Raw genomic sequence first — 18839 nt, forward strand, 5'->3', positions numbered from 1 at the left:
GTCATAAAATGTTACAAATCAAAGCTGCAGTATAGAAATGTTTGGACATGTGTGCCCACTGACTCATTAAACTCTCATGTCTTTACAGGCAACTACTGTGAAGTCAACATAGACGAGTGCATATCCTCACCCTGCCTGCACAATGCCTCGTGTGTTGACCTCGTTCATGGCTATGGATGTGTCTGTATGCCTGGCTTTACAGGTAAGTGAATGCACTTGCATGTATTTAGCTGAGGAGTATCTTTGCATGTTTTCACATTAATGATATGTACAGTGCATATGTGCAACATATTCGGACAATCATATCTTTATTCATAAATTCTGTATTGCCATTAAAACAAGTACATTTCAAAGTGAAGTCAGCCGCCATCAGCAGCTCCTCTTTATAGTATAGAGACAGCAGAGTAGCAGAACCCAGAATAATTATGTCCCCACGTGTGGTGCTGCGATGCCAACTGTTAAAGGACAAAGATGAATAATGGTTCGTGATTAAAACAAAGATCATGTATTTCCACCCGTAGAAGTCAAACACAGTAACAGCTTTTGAACTGTTTCTTAATAATTGCTGATAATTCACACAGAGCCAGGTTCAGTGCATTACAAACAATAATCCCTATGAATAATGTGTTGAAGATACCTTTGCTGTTTCATACCTTGCTGCGGCACCATAGAGAGTCCTCTCAGGTATTGTAGCTGTATTCAGCACTTAATTTTTATGATCAGAATTGACTAAAAAATAAACCTGAACCCAATTATTTTACAGGAAGTTCATATTGTTTATCTATTATATTCAACCCCTGTTTATTCCCAGATGAAAGTTTGTTGGTTGTTCCAAAATTATATTAACCCGCCTGTAGTATGGACATTACTGTGCAAGCCATCATCTCTGAGAGAGAAAAACTTGGCTTCTCTTCGGATTCAACTTAGAGATACTGCAATGATGTGTTTTGTGATTTTAACATTGACTGTTTTCGAAAAGCCAAACATTAATGCCAGCGACCCTTGTGTTCTTTTCTGTCAAAGGTACAGAGTGTGAACTTGACATTGATGAGTGTGCTTCATCTCCCTGCAAGAATGGAGCCACTTGCATTGACCAGCCTGGTAATTACTTCTGCCAATGTGTGGCTCCATTTAAAGGTAAAGAGCACTGAGGGAATGGAGACAGAAAGCAAAGTTAATTAAGTTCACATACTATTATTTTCACCTGTCTGAACTCACTTCATATGTCTCAACAAAATGAGTATGTCTTCATTTGCTAACTGTGGTAAAATAAAGACAACTCAAGTTATTAGTGAGATTTAGGCTATGGTGTTTGCTTCTGCCACACAAATGACATCTTTGATATTTTAGTCAGAGGATAGAGCTAGCCTCACTGTACGCCATTATCTTTGCATTTCAATGAAAATAAAAATGTTGATGGGTGAAGGATTATTTTACCAAAAGGGGAAGAGATTCAGACTCTTTATTATAAAGTAGGTTGAGGTGCCATATAAATACTGTGAAAGTCTCAATCCACAGAGAAATGCACACAGGCCGTATTCAAAAATTGTGCCTTTTAAAGAGCCGTCATGACTTCAGGACGGTTGTGATGTCACAACTATACCTTATATAGGTAGAAGGTGCAGCTAAAGTGCTGTTACAGTCCTTCCCCGGCTGCAGTGAGGGTGCAGAGATGCCAAGAGCACAGATGAGGAAGACCCGGAAACGCTGACCAATCAGAGAAGACTGAGCTTTTTCGAGAGGGGGGCTTAAAGAGACAAGCGCTAAAACTGAGCTTTTCAGACAGAGGTATATTCAGAAAGACAGTATAAGAAAAAATATATATATTTTTTTTAACTTAAGTAAAAACCCCAAATTCAAGTATGAACCTGAAAATGAGCATAATATGGAACCTTTAATTACCTTAAGAAATCAACAAAACATTTATAAATTGTGCTAATACTTTAGAAATAATTAGGCATGGCTGGTTATCACAATAGAAATGTATTACTTTAGGATTTATCAGTTGCTGCTGTTAGGTAGATTTAGGATGTAGCAGGTCCTACACTACTTGTACCTCCATAAACAAATAATCAAAGAAAAAAAAATCTTAAATGACCAGATTTTTAAGGATGTTTGCTTGTTGGCACAGCTTGTTGGTAATGACTGCAATTTTCTGAATATGGTTTACAACCAACATGAGCTGTTTGTCATTATTAGAGATCGACTGTTGACTGTGCATGTTGGAGTAGAGACTCTACCGTTAAGTCTAAGAATATGGAAATGAATATGGAAGTCTTCAGCTGTCTATTCAAAGCACTATAGAAAGTATGGCAGAAATGAGGCACAGTTGATTACCCATCTAACACCATTCCCACTACATGTATAAAGGATGGCAGTGGCCACATTGTGATGTGGTTGCTTTTTATAGTCAAAGGTAAAGGGACTTGTAATTAAAACTAAATACAAGTACTGTATGTAACAGGATTGCGTCGTAATAAGCATGTGTGTGCCATACAGTAACTTAGAATCACCTCAAAATAATTACTGTTTTCAGTCCCAATCTGCACAAATCACTTAGTAGCCGAAGGTTTCCAGTGCTACGTCAATGCTACATCTTACAAAAGCACAAGCCTTGGTTTGTACCAGATTGTTGTTAGACCCAATTAGCAACTCATTCATCTTCCTCGATCACACATTTGAGAAGCAAAGTGTGTCTAAAGCAATTAGAAATTCTTTGTCTCCTTTGATTTGATACACAATTTCACTCTTTCGCCAAGCCTAGTAGTATCTCCAAATAATAGATAGCCACAGTACAAAGTGATAATACTAAAATAAGGGACTTGGCAGTGGAAATGTTGCTGTACTAAGCGGCTGGGACTGAAAGCTGCAAACAGCTGTAGAATAGGTTGTTGGTTCTCAATGAGATTGGCAGGTCTTTTGGCATTCCTTTCACATTACAGAGAGTGATTTGATTCAATGTTTATATCAAAATATTGCCTTATGCAGCTGTAATACTGCTCTCCTCTTATACAATGGCCAGTTAACTAAGCATTTTGAAAGCATTGTGTGTTTGACAATAATAGTGCTGCCACTTCTTTCCCAAGGAAACTAGCTATTGCCTGGTCATGAAGTAGTTCCACTATGAAACTATCTACAAAAGAGCTGTTGAATCACAATATTAAAGTACAACATTTTAATATTTCACTAAGTTTCTATGTAATATGCTGACTGAACTTTCATCATCTGTGGCTACTACAAACTGCTGGCTCAGCCAAAAGCAATAATGTTCCTTGTATATACTTTTGATTAAAGCATGCAGAACCCATTTACTTCTTCTACAAATGATTTGTTTTTTTTACGCATCAGATTATTGCAGCAATTTCTGTAAGAATGTCCTAATCATCATTTTTTTCTCAACATGTTTTACAGAAATTATCAGAGGTAGGACACATAAGCATTGTGTTACGTCTAGTTTTGCTTGTTTTGCAACATTCAACATTTGTTATTCACAAATTGAATATACATTGTGTGGGCTGATTAATGTTCTACTTGCTTTGTTGAGACAATATGTGTATATGCATGTTCTTTCATTCCATTTGTTTGTGTTTTATAACTTTCTTATTTGTCCTTGGGAAAAGTGATTTTCTTCAAAAGATTCATGCATGATCTGAATATTATGTCTGGCATTTTAATTTCTCTGTACAGTTCTAGCAGTTTGCTAAAACAAAGTGACGGTTAAGTGACACAAAAATCTTAATATTGCAAATTATGACTTTCAAGTTAGTACATTAGTATGGAAATTGAGTGCTTCACAGCCACAGGTGTGCTTTTATGAGTTGTTTTAATAAATCAGCATGGAACATGACTGCCAATCAGGACTGAGGACAGAGACCATTGATTTGGTAATTTGTTTGTCACAAGCACAAAACTTGTAAGTTTAGGTACTGTAATAACATCAACTGTAATAACATCAGCCATTTCATTTCTATTGTTCAGTCATTGAAATGGATGAAACTGTTCTAAAATGCATCTAAAACCGCATCCAGAGTGTTTGATTGACAATATATCTGTGAGGATAATCTGTGATTGCAAATATTTAGAATTTTGAATGTTTATAAATTTAGTAGTATACGGAAAACTGCTGCATGGGGAAAAATGCAAGATTTCCAAGAAATTATATTTAAAAAATTACAGTAATTTTAAATTGGTTAAAAAATAAACAAGAGGACTCTGGATCAGCTTCTACTGGAACATTTTTAATATTCCTGTTTCATTTGGTCGTTTGTGTGTGAGTTTGACACAGCATGTAATCTACCACATGTATGTGTTCAAGGAAACATACATTAGGGTGTAACTTTTAACAACCCCAGGTTTGCAGTTCTATTGCATTTCTAGGCATATTGTTGTCTGCTGGATGGTTCAGATATGTGTGTTTCTTTGCCTCATTCCAGGTCATAATTGTGAGTTCTTACCTTGTGAGGCCAGTAATCCGTGCGAGAACGGTGCAGTGTGTGTGGAGGAGTTGGATCAGGACCATTTCCCTTTGGGTTTCCGCTGTCACTGTTCCCGGGGCTTCACTGGCCCCCGCTGTGAAATCAATGTGAATGAGTGCAGCTCCAGCCCCTGTTTTCACGGCTTTTGCTATGATGGTAGGAAACAGCCTATCTTGCCAACATGCTTAATAACAGACACTCAAGATGGAAGCAAACCTCCATGTACACACACACACACACACACACACACACACACACACACACACACACACACACACACACACACACAGTGAATCTGTCAAATTTGTTCTGCTCACTTACAGTCTGACAGGCAGTTTTCAATGAGGTCACCATTGCAGCTAATAAGAGTGTTATAGGAGTGGAGTTATTTCTTCTGATGTGAGGATCCAGGACATTGCCTGCTGGACTAGGCTGGATTAGTTCCTTAACATAACTGTAAAAGAAAATCAATTAAGCTTCAATGTTGTGTTGTAATTTCAATAATGGATGATAAATGGCTACATTAATACAATTAAAGGCTATCTGGTCTCTAGCATACGTGATTAAAAACTCATTGATCAAAATAATAATCTTAAAGTTGAGGCCTATTTATCACCAATTGGTCAATGATTGTAAATGTATTAATTTTACGTGTATTGTAAAGGACAACATTTGAAAATTGCTCACATTTCCATGAAATATTTTGTTTTAAGATGCCTGCAATTACTGTGCAGAGTCAAATTAGATTTCCCTCAGTAGCAAAATATCTGTGCTGCTGTAATATTACTTTCTAGCCTTCGTGGCATTTCAACAAATCCTGCCAATGTTGTTTCAACTGGCTTATGCCGGAACAAAACAGTGATAGCAGTGGAATGCTATCTAAGAGTATCCTATCCTTCACTGTGCTTCAATAGACCTCAGCAAGCTGTCTTGACTAATCGCCAGTGTAGCCAGTTCACCTTAGGTTAGTGAGGCAGGCCTCTAGGACCTATTGGCCGGCGCTCAGCAGCAGCCAGCCAGCCAGCCAGCCACCAGGGAGAGCACTGCATAGCCACAGTGGCTGAGATGAGTAATGCTGCTGCCACCCAGGACCTAAAGCATTTAATGAGAGTAATAGGAGCTACACGCACCAAGACAGAGTGACAGCATAGATTACGTGGTAAATCTTTGGGATAATGAAGAATCCTGGGATCCTGACTGGGGAAGTAATAAATTCACTCCAGTAAGAAGTGCAATTACCTCTGTCACTGGCTGCCTGTACACCAGTGTTGTGTTGGAGAAACAGAATGATGCATCCCACTTTAACATAATTAATAATTAAAGAGAGGAAGGAATGGATTATTAGATGTGGGAGATTTTAACTTCTGATGGAAGAAATTGGTGTATTTGTAACATCTGAATAAAGAATGGCCCTCAAAATGGGCTCTCTCCCATTGTGCTTCTTCCCCGCTCATTCAGTGTGCTGCAAGTGTGTTGAGAGTGTGAAAACAAATGACAAGGCTTTCAGGCTTTCATTGACGAAAAGTCGAATAAGTACAGACGGGGGACGAGGAAAGTAGTAGGAGAAAAGAGACTGAATGGCCATTGCAAAGAGGTTCATTTAAAGATGGTTAGAGTGTCAAACTCTGTCAGGTTGATGCAGAGCGTGGTAACCTGTCACATAGATTTAGCAACAACAGGTTTGATTGATAGAGCACACGGTGTTTTATTTCAATGGTCATATCCATTAAAAAATGAAATCACAGTGGGTGGTTGTGCTTTATAGACGTAATCAGCACTTACCTGTGTAGAGATGTTGTACATTAGCAGAGTAGAGTGAATTATTTTATGATGCAAGGTGTTGTAACTGTCCCACTGATCTTCTTTCAGTTGTAGACGGCTTTCACTGCCTTTGCAATCCTGGTTATGCTGGGCTGAGATGTGAGCAAGACATTGATGACTGTGGGAACAGTTTGTGCAGTACAAACTCAATATGTAAGGACCTCCATCTGGTAAGTAGACACTTTTTTTTTTTTTGGCAGTATAATGGTCTGATATAATGGCATTTAAAAGGCTTTATAATGGCACAATGTTCTGTAAATCACTACAGTAGGTAACTCATTGAAAAGCACTACAGTTTATTATAAAAAAAAGAAAATTGATAGACCTAAATCACATAAGGCATTGCCTATTACCTTTGATGACTGTCATGCAGTTAATGTTTGAAAGCATTTCTCTTGCAGTAAAATATAAACAACTGTGCAATAACATGAATAGCGGTGTATTATTAAAAATAATAAAATAGTGTCTGCATGGCTCTGGGCTCTGCTACATCTGTACAACAATCAGGTTTAGATATTGTAGGCAAATCTGGCAGACTTTATTGGTCTTATTGGTAAATTGGTTCAGCAGGAGGAGATGCAAGTATGTTTTAAGTGCCAGCTGTCTGGGTGAAACAAGATAGGAACAGGAAATATATATAATAAATAATGTATGCACCTCATTCTCATTATTTTATCTCATAATGGACAAATCCTGCCAGTTAGGCCCTTTATGCCTTGTGGGCTGAGCTTTTAATGTGCCAATATGACCAATAGGTTACCAAAGTATATGTGGAAATTAAGTTTACAATAGTAATTCAACATTTAAATAGATTATCTTTAGGATTAACTTCTAGATCATGAATCATTTGGAAAACACCAGAGTTGGTACTTCATTTTAGATGTTTGTAAAGCCATTCAGTGACTTTACATTTTGTAAGCCTCTCTATAATACAGTATATTCTCCGTTGATGGTTGCAGGGTCTGTCATACCTGGCTAGCTAAAGCATGCGTAGGCACAGGCAGGAAATTCTGAATGCATATGTCAAATGTGCGGTAAAAAAGGCCACTTGCACAGTAGTGTACTTTCTGAAAAATGCACTACAGTTACAGCTTAGTTAAGCTAATTTAGCGTTTTGGATTAAACTGCAGTAGTAGGATATTTAGGATAAACAAGACAGGCCTGGTCTGCCTTGCACAGTAGCTGCAGGGGTCTGATGATTTTCTGTGAACGCTTGTTAAAATGATGAAGGAAAACTGAGTTTGTGAAATTTAGGCTTTTCCTACATCAAAGACAAAGTGATTTTTTAAATTATCATTGTTCTCAGTAAATTGTATTCCAAGTGTGCTGGTCCTTCTGTACTGATGTTTCAGATGCACACACTTGGGTTTAAGAGAACAATTTAAGACTTTTGTTTTTGCAAGGCACAGCTCTGCTTCTCTAGTTATTCAAGTGTTTTTAAGCCAATAACATTGATCTGTTGCAGCTGCAAAAAGGCCTTGGGAGCTGCATGCTGCTTACAAACTGTGCAATGAGTACCAGGGGCCTTTTTCCAACAGCTGCTTATTTGCTAACAGATTGCAGTGGTGGAGCAGATGTGTCACAGATAAAGTCTTTGGGTTTTTTTTCCTTTAGACAAAGACAGATAACTTCTGGTGTATAGTCCATACCTAATGTTCAGGTTTAAAATGAGTTTGTGCTTTTCAAACTTATAATATATGTAAGAAAGATGAGATATATTTAACAATGCATTTGAGCCTATGACATCCAGGAGGAGCCACATGGTGAGACTAAAAAAAGAAAGATTTTCTCTCACAAGTATTTCCCTTAAAAAGTATCCATTCTGTAATAACAATTTTCTTTAATTGTTTTTGTCACAAAGACAAATTAATTACTCCTTATTTCTAATTTCAACCTTTCAAAGTTCAACTTCAAGATTTTTCTAAACTTGTGACAGTCAACTTCTTCCATAGAAACGTCTCAATAATGGTCTATAATTTAAATTAATTAAAGCCATGTTATGGATTACTAAACCATGCTTTTGAGGTTTCAAAGCCAACATGTCATATTTTTACATTTCATTGTGTTAGAAATATTACTTTTGTTTCCTCTCCATCACTTACTAAACAAAGTATACTGGCATGGAAAATGATCTCATCAAAAACTAACTTTAGGCTTTTATTGGTACATTTATCTCTTATCTATTCATAGGCAATACCAAAGGCATACTAGCATTTTCTTATGTTGTCATCAAGACACATTGGTTTCAAGAAAGTGCTACTGTAGCAATTTCAGGATAACTGAAGGACAAATGCTCATTTTCCCTCTCTATATTATGACATAGTCTACAAGGGATTCTATGACAAGGTTTCAAAATTGCCCCAGCACAAAATCATAGTTAAAACATTTCAGTGTCATTTTCAGGGATAAACTGAATACTCCAAATGCAAAGACAAAAGGACACTGCATTAGAGGAGAATTGGGTTTGATGTGAGGGAATGGAATGAAATTGTAACCAATATGTTTCTAGTCACACTGTTCTCTGTTTAACCATTATATATTTTTTCTCCACTCATTATTCAAATGGGGACAGTTTTTGGAAACCCTTCATCCTAGTCTTGTTTACAGTGCAGCTATTCCTCTCTCTGAACACCATGTCCTACAGAGCTTTAGCTTATTTTGGAGAATTGCGTTCCCTGAAGGTGACTTAGCAGCAAAAATGAGATTATGTTCTATTGCCAGGGGTAAGCAATAGGAGTCTCCTGGTGGTATCTAATTTGTCAAGAAATGACGGCATTTTCCCCTCGCCCCCATAGAGCCCACAGTGTACAAATTATATCAGACAAAGTTTAACGGCTCCCCTCCAGTGTATGAAATACAGATTAGCATGCATTCAACCAGCAGCAGCCAAGACCTTTAGACAGGATGCTGGCATTGAGGAAGCCTGAAAAACCCTTGACCATATGACTTCAGTCATCCTGTATGCAAAAAGGAATTAAAATTAAACTGCTACCTTGGAAAGTAATAGACAACAGACCATTCATCTCTCTTGCCATGATTATCATAATGCAGATTGCAATTTAAATAAAACAAAGGACAAGTAGCCCACATACTGCTCTGAATGGAGGAGTTAAAAAGATTAAGGGTAGGAGCTGTATATAAATCTGATTCTTAATTCAAAGTAGAAACATATTAATTGGTTATTAAGAAATCCAGACAAATCTTAATCAAACATGTTTTACATGTTTGCTTGTCTATGAAAATGCCTTTCCATACAAAACATGTAATATACCCTGAATGGCATGGAAAGAAACGGTGTGCATATTATCCAGAGGGTGAGCTGGTAGGAGGAATACATCTGCATGGCAGGAATGTGAAAATGTACGACAAGCATGACACTTCCACAGTTTAAACAGATTTCCACAGGAAAGATATTTTTGTGAGTAGGAGTACAACCTTTTTGAGAAAATTCACTATATTGCACCGTTCACTAAAATGTAAATACATACACAAATAAGTGTCAGATTGCCCTCTGACTGATCCATAACCACTTAATGAACAGCTTTCATATGCACATACAATACATTCTAGTTATATTATATTGGCATCCATTGTTATTATAATTAATAGAATCTATCTACCTAAATTACTACACCAAGACAAGTGCAGATGTAAGATGTCACTATATTTCAATGGTTGTATAATTGTGTTTCCTTTTTTTGTATTGCAGAGTTATGAGTGTGTGTGTAACTCTGGCTGGGAGGGGGAGTTCTGCCAACAAGAAATTGATGAATGTTTATCGCAGCCCTGCAAAAACAACGCCACCTGCACAGACCTTCTCAACAGCTACAAGTAGGTGTGCGAGCCGGCCCGAGGGCGCTGTCCTCACGAGGTGCATCAGTCACTTAATAAATGCAGAAAAAGAAGCCGTTCAGAGATAGCAATATGTCCTTCCACTGGCAGCGGACATAATGAATTGCAGATGGCAGGTAAAACAAATGAGTCAATCAATGGCTCACAGCATGAAAAGGTTTCAGGGGATCTGTGACTCATTGGAGGAAAAAGCTGGTGTATCTGCATCAGCTAATGCCCTCCTCTCGCTAGGGAGACGTAAAACCGCTTCAGGTGGAAAAGTTGGGGGATGAAAAGGAATGCAAGGTGGAGTGGTTAGTAGTGCTTGGGTACTCACTGCCACCAAGTGGAATATTCACCTGCCTTAAGAGCACATACTTCAGAAATCTCTGTTTTTCTGTCTGTGTCTAGCATGCATACAATTCCATTTAATCCCCACTCAGTGCTCTAACCTCCTGTGTCCTACATTCAGCTGTCCAGAATTAAAAGCTGCTCTGACCAGAAGTTCAATTAACCTTTTAAATTCCCTGCACTGTCTCACACAAAGATCCAGGAGTGCTGTGCCAATACATGGACTGCACCACTGTGTACTTGTATGCAGAAGAATGTGTCCTGCCGATAATTTGAATTACTGTGGTAGTTTATGTGCAGCGCCACACAGTACCACTGCTATTTTCATTTTTTGCATGATTGTCCCAAAGATAATGACACCATTAACCTTAAGGAAAACTACTAAATAAGTTGTGTTTCTTTATTTAGGATTCATTTTAATTTATACCACAATGACCTCTACAGTGCCATATCTCCTCTCTGGTGTTTCCAAGGTGTTTGTGCTCGCCAGGCTGGACAGGTGTGGACTGTGCAGAGGATGTGAATGAGTGCGATTCTGGGCCCTGTCTAAATGGAGCTCAGTGTCAGGAGTCGGCTGTACCTGGGGAGTTCTTTTGCACCTGTCCCCCCTTCTTCAGTGGCCCCTTGTGCAACCAGCCTTATGACCCTTGTGACCCCCTCCACAATCCGTGCCTGCACAACTCCACCTGCCTGACACGCTCCAATGGAACAGCCTTCTGCAGATGCCCAGCTGGTGAGTGAACTCACTGCCACAGCCTCATACTAATGTTGCTTTTTTTTCTCCTTTTAGCCTACTTTTCGAGAGTAACTACACCATTTTGTTCAATAGGTTACTGTACATAGACAATCTGCATTTTTTAAAGCTATAGTGCACCACTATTTTATATTAATGAACATCTGTTACATTCAAGCCATTGCCAAATGAGTTGATACAAAGCTAATATAGCCTATCAGCTCCACAAAACTCTTTCTGTATTGCCCAGAATGGCTGTTTACAAAATGGTGTAGTCCGGGGACATTCGTGCGCAGAAGCTCGAGTGATGTGTTTTACGTCACCGCTGAGAAAGGATAACAGCAACTGTCAGCTTTGGAGACAAAGAGGACATAAAAAAGAGACTTTAATATTTTTTGAATCCTCCGTGTTAATAACTGCATGGAGGAGGGGTGGGGATGGTGCGCGATCACTGAGGGCTTGTGTCATGTGGATGCTCCGACAGTGTTGTTGTCATTACTTAGAATTCCTTACGGGGGCGACAGAAACTATGCACTTTAGCTTTAAGTACTTTGCCAACTATAAAAACCCCAAGTTAAACATTAACATGGTAGATCAAAAGGTTCTAGCCTAGAAGATGAAAAATATTCCTGTCACAGTTAAGTATGCATCATTTTTATCTCCTCCCTGAAATGTATGAGGTTTTCCACAAAGTTACTATATCAACAGAGATGATAATTGTGTTATTATGTATGAATATTATGTCCAACTGTACTCCTGACACCTCTGAAAAAAACAGTGAAGATTTTTTCTACAGGAATGATTTTAAAGTGATAAAATGCATTTTTGTAACCATTGTTGATTCATATAAATTATAATAAAGTAAGGCTTTTATTTTGTGCTGGATTGAATAGTCCATGTAGCTGGAACCTGGGCAATAGAGAGGGTGGTAAGCATAATGATCAAACCTGGCTTGCCAGAAAATGTTGTATTGATTGCAGTACATTCCCTTAAATGTCCCGCATTTTCCATTCTAATCAGAATCAGAATAATTTTTAATGGCCACGTAAGTGTGAACACATACAGGGAATTTGACTTGAACTTTTTGTTGCTCTAAAAGTCCATACACATACATGTTTGTAATGTGATTTTTGCAAAGAATGGTCAACAAAGCCAAAGGTGACTTTTGGCCTTTTTGCCTACTGCTTTATTTTGGTTTGATTTCCCCTGATAACCAAAACTAGTTAAACCCAATGGCTGCTGGGTGGTTCTTTTTACAGTCCGTGGTGAATCAACTGCTAATGTGCTACGTACTTGGTTGCATCCTCAGTGTGTAATGTCACGGCATAACCAATCCTGGGAATTTACATCTAGGATTATACCAGAGCTTGGTTTGACCCGTACATTTGAAAGCTAGGAGCTCAATGATTATGCACCGACTGGAAAAGGGGAAGGTGCGGCCTGGTTTTCCTTACCTCAGTGCATACTCCAGCGCGGCCTGTCCTCCAGTGCGGCAGTCTCAGCTCCTATCACTCCCCTTCCTTCGTCAGCCTACCAAGGCGTTGCCACTCGCTTGACAGTTCATTTGGTATACATTGAAGACACGGACATAACATAACATAAACTTGGTAAAGGAGGAAACGTCAGTTAACTCCAGGAAATGCTGACTCCGTCCGTCACACGTTCTCTCCATCTAAAGGCTGATTTATGCTTCTGCGTCGAATCGACGGCATACCCCCGCAGACCCCTCTGTGTCTACGCCGGACTCTACGCCATAGCACGTGCGACGTGCACCTCTCGAAAAATGTAACTACACGTCGCGCCGACGCATGTCTCTCGGACGTGGCTTGGTAGCGTTGCATTTCCCCCGACTCATTTCCTGGTTGTCCTTCTCCATAAACAACATGAAATCAAGGAGAGGGTTAACTTTTCCTGCTACAGATTTCCCACAGTGGTCAGAAAGCACAGGGGAGACACTTTGTTTCTCTCACTATGACTCTAGAGTCGCTACTCTCTCCAAAGCTAATCGCCTTCACTCTCTCATTTTCTCCCTCGCTCTATCACCCGCTCCCCACACACACAGCTGCCGGCTCGACGCATACACCAACGCGCAAGTATAAACTTCAGGCCACTTACGTAGGCTACGGCGAAAGCTCTGCGTGGAGCCTTTTTAAACCTACATAACAAACGCCAACTGTAGGTTATTTAAGCTACATCATATTAGCCTAATGTGTACTTGTCAGCACTAAATACATTTGGCATGTCATTGCAATCAATTCTTGATTAAGCCCTTCTTTCTGTTTTGCATAAAGCTTTCACTTATTTTCCTTTCTTTGACTCATCAACTGTCCAAACAAGTCATCTGGATAAACCCATTAGCTCCAATCAGGATGGTAAAAGATAAAAGTCCTTTCAACCATGCCTCTTACCATTTACTATGTTTTGGTCACAGCAAATGTGACACATATAGACCAGTCAGTGTTACCTTTGAAAATTGTGGACACATAAAGTACACTATTTGTAACTAATAATTTGACATGAAATGCCAATATGTACACAGCTGTTAAAATTGCACAGTACCATAATTCCAAATTGAATGTATGCTTTGGATTTACTAAAATATCTAACTGTACTAGCAGTTACCACTAGCAAGCCATCTTATCATATATTCTGACTTTTGTAAATGTAGATACTTGCTCTTCAAGGATATCCGTACAATAAAAAGCCTGTTCATAAAGAGGCAAACAAAGTAGATTTCTCTGGTCCTCTAGTGCACTGTTTGGAGGCCATTAAATGAACGTCATGCATACTTGGGTGGTAGTTTCATCCTTTGTGGGAATTCAAGCTATGGTCAAACGTTTTCATGGTGAGGGAGATTATCCAAAAAATCAATACAAACAACTTACTATTCTTAAAGCAAAATACATTTCTCTTCTGTCTATTCATATGCTCAGAATGCTAAATTTTAAATATATTTTACCCAGTACTGCCAAAATTTGGCTTAAAAGATGTTCTTAGCTTGTGTTTCTCATGTTTGATTATATTTGTGTCAAGCGACTAACAAAATGTGTCACTGTTGGAATCCGGTGTAACAGACATGAACTCACACAGAAGAATATAACTTCAATTGGTAAGCATTGATACTAAAGAGGAACTCAAATTACTACAAATGTAAAAGCTTTGAATAAAACTGCTACCCTACTGTAATTTAGATATTTAAAATAATCAGGTTACATTGTGTATGTAAAACATACTGGTTTTACTCTTGCTCCCTCATAACATTCAGAAATGCATACATACTTTACACAAACTACTGATATTCTGCACATTAAAATACATTTTATGTTCAATTTACAAGCTCCGTCAGTAAAAAAAAAGCTATATTTTAGTAATAAAGCAATGAAAATGACCATGCACTTTGTTAAAATGACCTGTGAGGTAGTTTATTAAATGATATAGTGTTTAAACATTCAAACATATCAGTGTGCAGGTGAAGATGCTGTAAGGTTATACTGTGCCTAATGGCTCTATCAGTGCCGAGATGAAAAGATGTTGCCAGATATAAATAGAACCACTGGGTTAGTTTCAGAAGGCTTCCTTGGAGAGGAATAAGAAATTAGGTACTGGCTGCATACATTACACCAAGAGCTTTGCGTGGGCTTGGTTGTCTTCACTTCACACAGTATTGTGACTCACTACTCTCCATTATTATTCACCATAAATCCATCCTACAGTACATAGCTTCTACTCAAAGAACGCAGAGCTGTTATACGACCCATTTTACAGACTTGTTATTTACCATTCAGTGTAGGTTATTTGTCAAGGAAATTGTGTAGGCCTCACATTATTCCCAGGCCTAATTAAATTGGAATACGTCTGCCTATGTCTGCCAGTTGACTGCTATAAGCAAATCTCATCCCACACACTCGAGATGGACACCACACAGTAAACATCAAGGCTAACTTGTAATAAAATCCTCACCAATTAGCCGTTTTGTCCATGGCTTTTAGTTGTGCTTATTTGCATGTTGTGTAGTAGAAGTGGAGGGTACAGAAATGACTGAATGAAGGAGATGGGGTTTGATGCGTTTATAAAACATGAAATGGCACACGTCTCAGTAAAAGACCTTTGTTGTGTAATTGGCACAAAATAGTGTATGGCACCAGTGTGTACTTAAAACACGCTTATGTGCACTAAACGGCACTGCATTAAAACGCAAAACCTCTCATTTTCCTTTAGATACTGAATCTAGAGTAATGAAATAAAAACATAATGGTACACATTCCAAAACAAAATACGGGCAATGTGTGGGCACAGTTGGAAATCATGGCAGCTGCACCATGGTAAAACATGCCTCAGGGTAGACATGAAGGTTTGTGCTGTTAACGAGGCTGTATTATGGAATAGATCAGTTGTCTAGACATGGGGTGTATTTTGCAGCCAGAGGTGTTATTTGAACTGCGGTGGAGCTGGCACTCCATGCTATTTCACCAATTTTAACATTATGACATTGGATCATTTAAACATTTTAGATGGCTCGGTCAGCAATGTATATATATTGCTATCAGTGTAAATGTCGGCCGGCAAGTGACAACAAATTGCAGTATAGAAATGGCAAAGATGTTTGAGATAATTAAGTAAGGCCGTTATATAGTTTGTCCACCAGAGAGCACTGACAAGCACATTTTTGAACTGTAAAATTTCCCGCTCCATATGCCTTTGTTATGATTCTTCAGAAAAACTGCTTTATGGGATCATTACCAAAAATATTTGTTTGAATAAAATATTATAAGCCAATATATCATTGTTGGATTTTCGTAACTCAAATATCTATATTGGTAACAGCTTCAAAAGTCTAGTATCGGTTAGGCTCTCTGTTATATATTCATTTAAGGTGGGTTGGGAAACTAGTTGACCTTTCCTGAAACTGGAAAGGTTACCAATGTGCTTATCGTAATAGACATAGTCATAACAAATAGGAAAGTACCTCATTAGCTTAACTATTACATGCTGTATCTAAAATGCTTCACCTTTTTTTAATCCGCAATATTTTATCTGTTTCTACTCTCGTGTTTCGATTCTGGCTACATGCTTTTAGCTACAGTTGTTGTTAACTGAAGAGGCACTTGTATCTAATGTGAAAATACCCAGGAGACAACAGTAATACTCTGATAGTGGATGGTCACTGTCAAACTTTTTTAATAGCCACTCTTCTGACAATATCTGATGGCAGTTGGCAGGGCTCTTTCACTGAAGATAACCACTTTCACTGTGGGTTTAATGATCCTTTTTCTTAAACCTCCTGTACTGAATGTGTTTTGAAGCTAAGTATGCGGCCATAGTTTTCCCAAGACACTTCACAGACTATATCAGTCTCAGAAAAAGGGTGATATGGCAACTTTAGTGTTCGTCAGTTCAACAGGAACTAAAAGGCAGCCATTAGGAGGTGCCTACTGGGATTAGTATTAAAGGGATTTGTAAAACACAGCCACAATGGAAATGAGTTTTGTCTACAAAGGTATACTCTGAGAACCTGGAGGCTTGAATAAAACCAGAGGCAGCTTAAAGAATCGTCTTAAAATAAAATAAAAGGGAAGCAGTTATCCTCTCTTGATTGTAGAGGGCTTCTGTAGGAAGTTTTTGCTCTCCCCAGCAGTGACTCTCTGCTGAAGCTCTGGCCAGGAGGCCTAAGTCATCTTGCCTGACCAGCACAGATGTTCCACTTTCCTCTTAATGAGGAGCCTCAGCAGGGAGTGCCAAACCTGATAGAAGAGCAACCTGAAAATGGGAGAGTAAGGGTAGAGGTTGGGGTGAGGGTTACTGGCCGACAACCACAACAAATGAAACAAACACGCATAGCATCACTCACCACAGATTATGGTACAAGGTGGAGTTACAACAGATTCCTGTACACAATCTATACTGTAGGTCTGGGCGTCCTTGCTCAGTTTGCTGATCAGAGAACGGTTTGCACTTTTAAACTGCAGCATCCTAGGTTGAAATCTGATCTTGAAACCTTTGTCTTTTAGTCTGTCAAGGATGCATTGTGCTTAGGATGCTTGCTTAGGTGAAAAATAATTATAGGCTTTTTCTTTTAATTGTATCAAAATGTACAAGCTTCTTGGTAGGTAAAATATTCATCTTTTTTTATTGTAATGGAAAAAGACTTAGATGTTGAAGCTACACATACAGTAATTGGTGTTAAAACATGTTACACACCATTAGTTTACAGTACTAAAAATCTTTTTTTTTTACCAGTGTTTATATCTGTCATAGTCAAGATTGCTGCCTCAAAATCTATTTACGGAACACAAACAATCCATGATACATTTGAACTATTTTAACTACAACTAGTACTAGATATGAAAACACAAAGTTCAATCCAAGAGATCTATAATGCATGCTGCAAAATGCTACAAAACTGCAACTTCAGTCATTTATTCTTTTTTTTTTTTTTTTTTTTTGCCATATTGTGGTTTGTACTGCGATGGGTTTTTATCTTAGAGATGGTAAATAATTAAATTCAAAACATTTTTTAATTATTACCTTTTAATGAGATTGTAACAACTCAGACTTTAGCTTTTCAAGATTTGCAATTTGTAATTGATAATAATAATAATTTAAAGCAACAAGCTACAAGGAACTTTCATTTTGTGTTGATTTTTGCATCCCTTGTGGACAAAAGTGGAAGTTTCCATGAGCACCACTGCCTCGTTTCGTAAAGATCTTGATCTGGCTAGTGCATGCATTTTTTTTAAGTGAGTGAAGGAAAGACCAACTTATTTTTAATACTGTTATTTTTTTATATATTTTTTAAGGTAATGTATCTATTTATGGCTATGGAAGATTAATAACTGTAATATGACAAGGGTGAAACAAGGTAAACTTTGTTTTAGTACTCTTCATACACCTAGGTTACATGTAAGCCTACAACTAAAAGATTTGGTTGCTCTGTAATAGTTATTTTGTTGATAAAGTTATCAACATTCCCTAGTAATGTTATGTCTACATAATAATAAGCCAACAGCAAGACATGACTCGGTAGCAAGGTTAACAAAAAAGGTTATGTTATAAGCCATTAAGCTAGCTTTGTTTTAGCTAATAACATAAATTCATATATTGATATAAAACCATGTCTCATATTCCTGAATAAAATAGACATGTTACACACCTGTCTAGGAGGAAGAGGGCCAATTCAGGATCTGCTTTGAATTCTTTCAAATCCCGCAATTCTCTCCATCTGTTAAAACGGAACGGCTGCGGATCGGCTCCGCTGCGTGTCGGCCGCCGTCTTTCAATACCCACCGGGTCCGGATTTGTTGCGTAACGGCTGCGGCCATGACTGAGCTGTAGTCATGACGACCCGTGAGATCTCGCAAATTAAAAAAAAAAAAGTAAAAAAAAAAATAGAAGCTCTGCGTATCTGCTCCGGAGGGCTGCGATCGCCAGAGCTGGGACGGAGTCAGGACGCAGCCGTTCCGCAGTCAATGAAAATACACACGTTGACTTTCATGGAAACTTATTGAGACCGTCATTCCGGAGCGGATCTGCAGACGTTACGCAGTTGGTGGACATTACCCATTACTGTCCCTTTAAGCTTTTATCACAAATCTCCCCCTGCTACTATTTAACTGGCTAACGCAGTACTC

At 38.4% G+C, this 18839-nt stretch overlaps 1 protein-coding gene across 3 annotated transcripts in view; it reads left to right on the forward strand.

The window, feature by feature from the left end:
• eys (eyes shut homolog) overlaps nt 1-18839 on the forward strand; it is a 167769-nt gene that overhangs the window by 51233 nt on the left and 97697 nt on the right. For all 3 annotated transcript variants that reach the window (XM_031303278.2, XM_035991978.1, XM_035991979.1), the window contains 6 exons: nt 89-202; nt 1024-1137; nt 4434-4631; nt 6345-6466; nt 10006-10127; nt 10952-11211. In XM_031303278.2, the coding sequence (XP_031159138.2) occupies nt 89-202; nt 1024-1137; nt 4434-4631; nt 6345-6466; nt 10006-10127; nt 10952-11211 (930 nt within the window). The remainder of the gene's footprint in view (nt 1-88; nt 203-1023; nt 1138-4433; nt 4632-6344; nt 6467-10005; nt 10128-10951; nt 11212-18839) is intronic.

Source organism: Sander lucioperca, chromosome 15, assembly GCF_008315115.2.
Source record: "Sander lucioperca isolate FBNREF2018 chromosome 15, SLUC_FBN_1.2, whole genome shotgun sequence".
In the NCBI taxonomy this organism is placed as follows: domain Eukaryota; kingdom Metazoa; phylum Chordata; class Actinopteri; order Perciformes; family Percidae; genus Sander; species Sander lucioperca.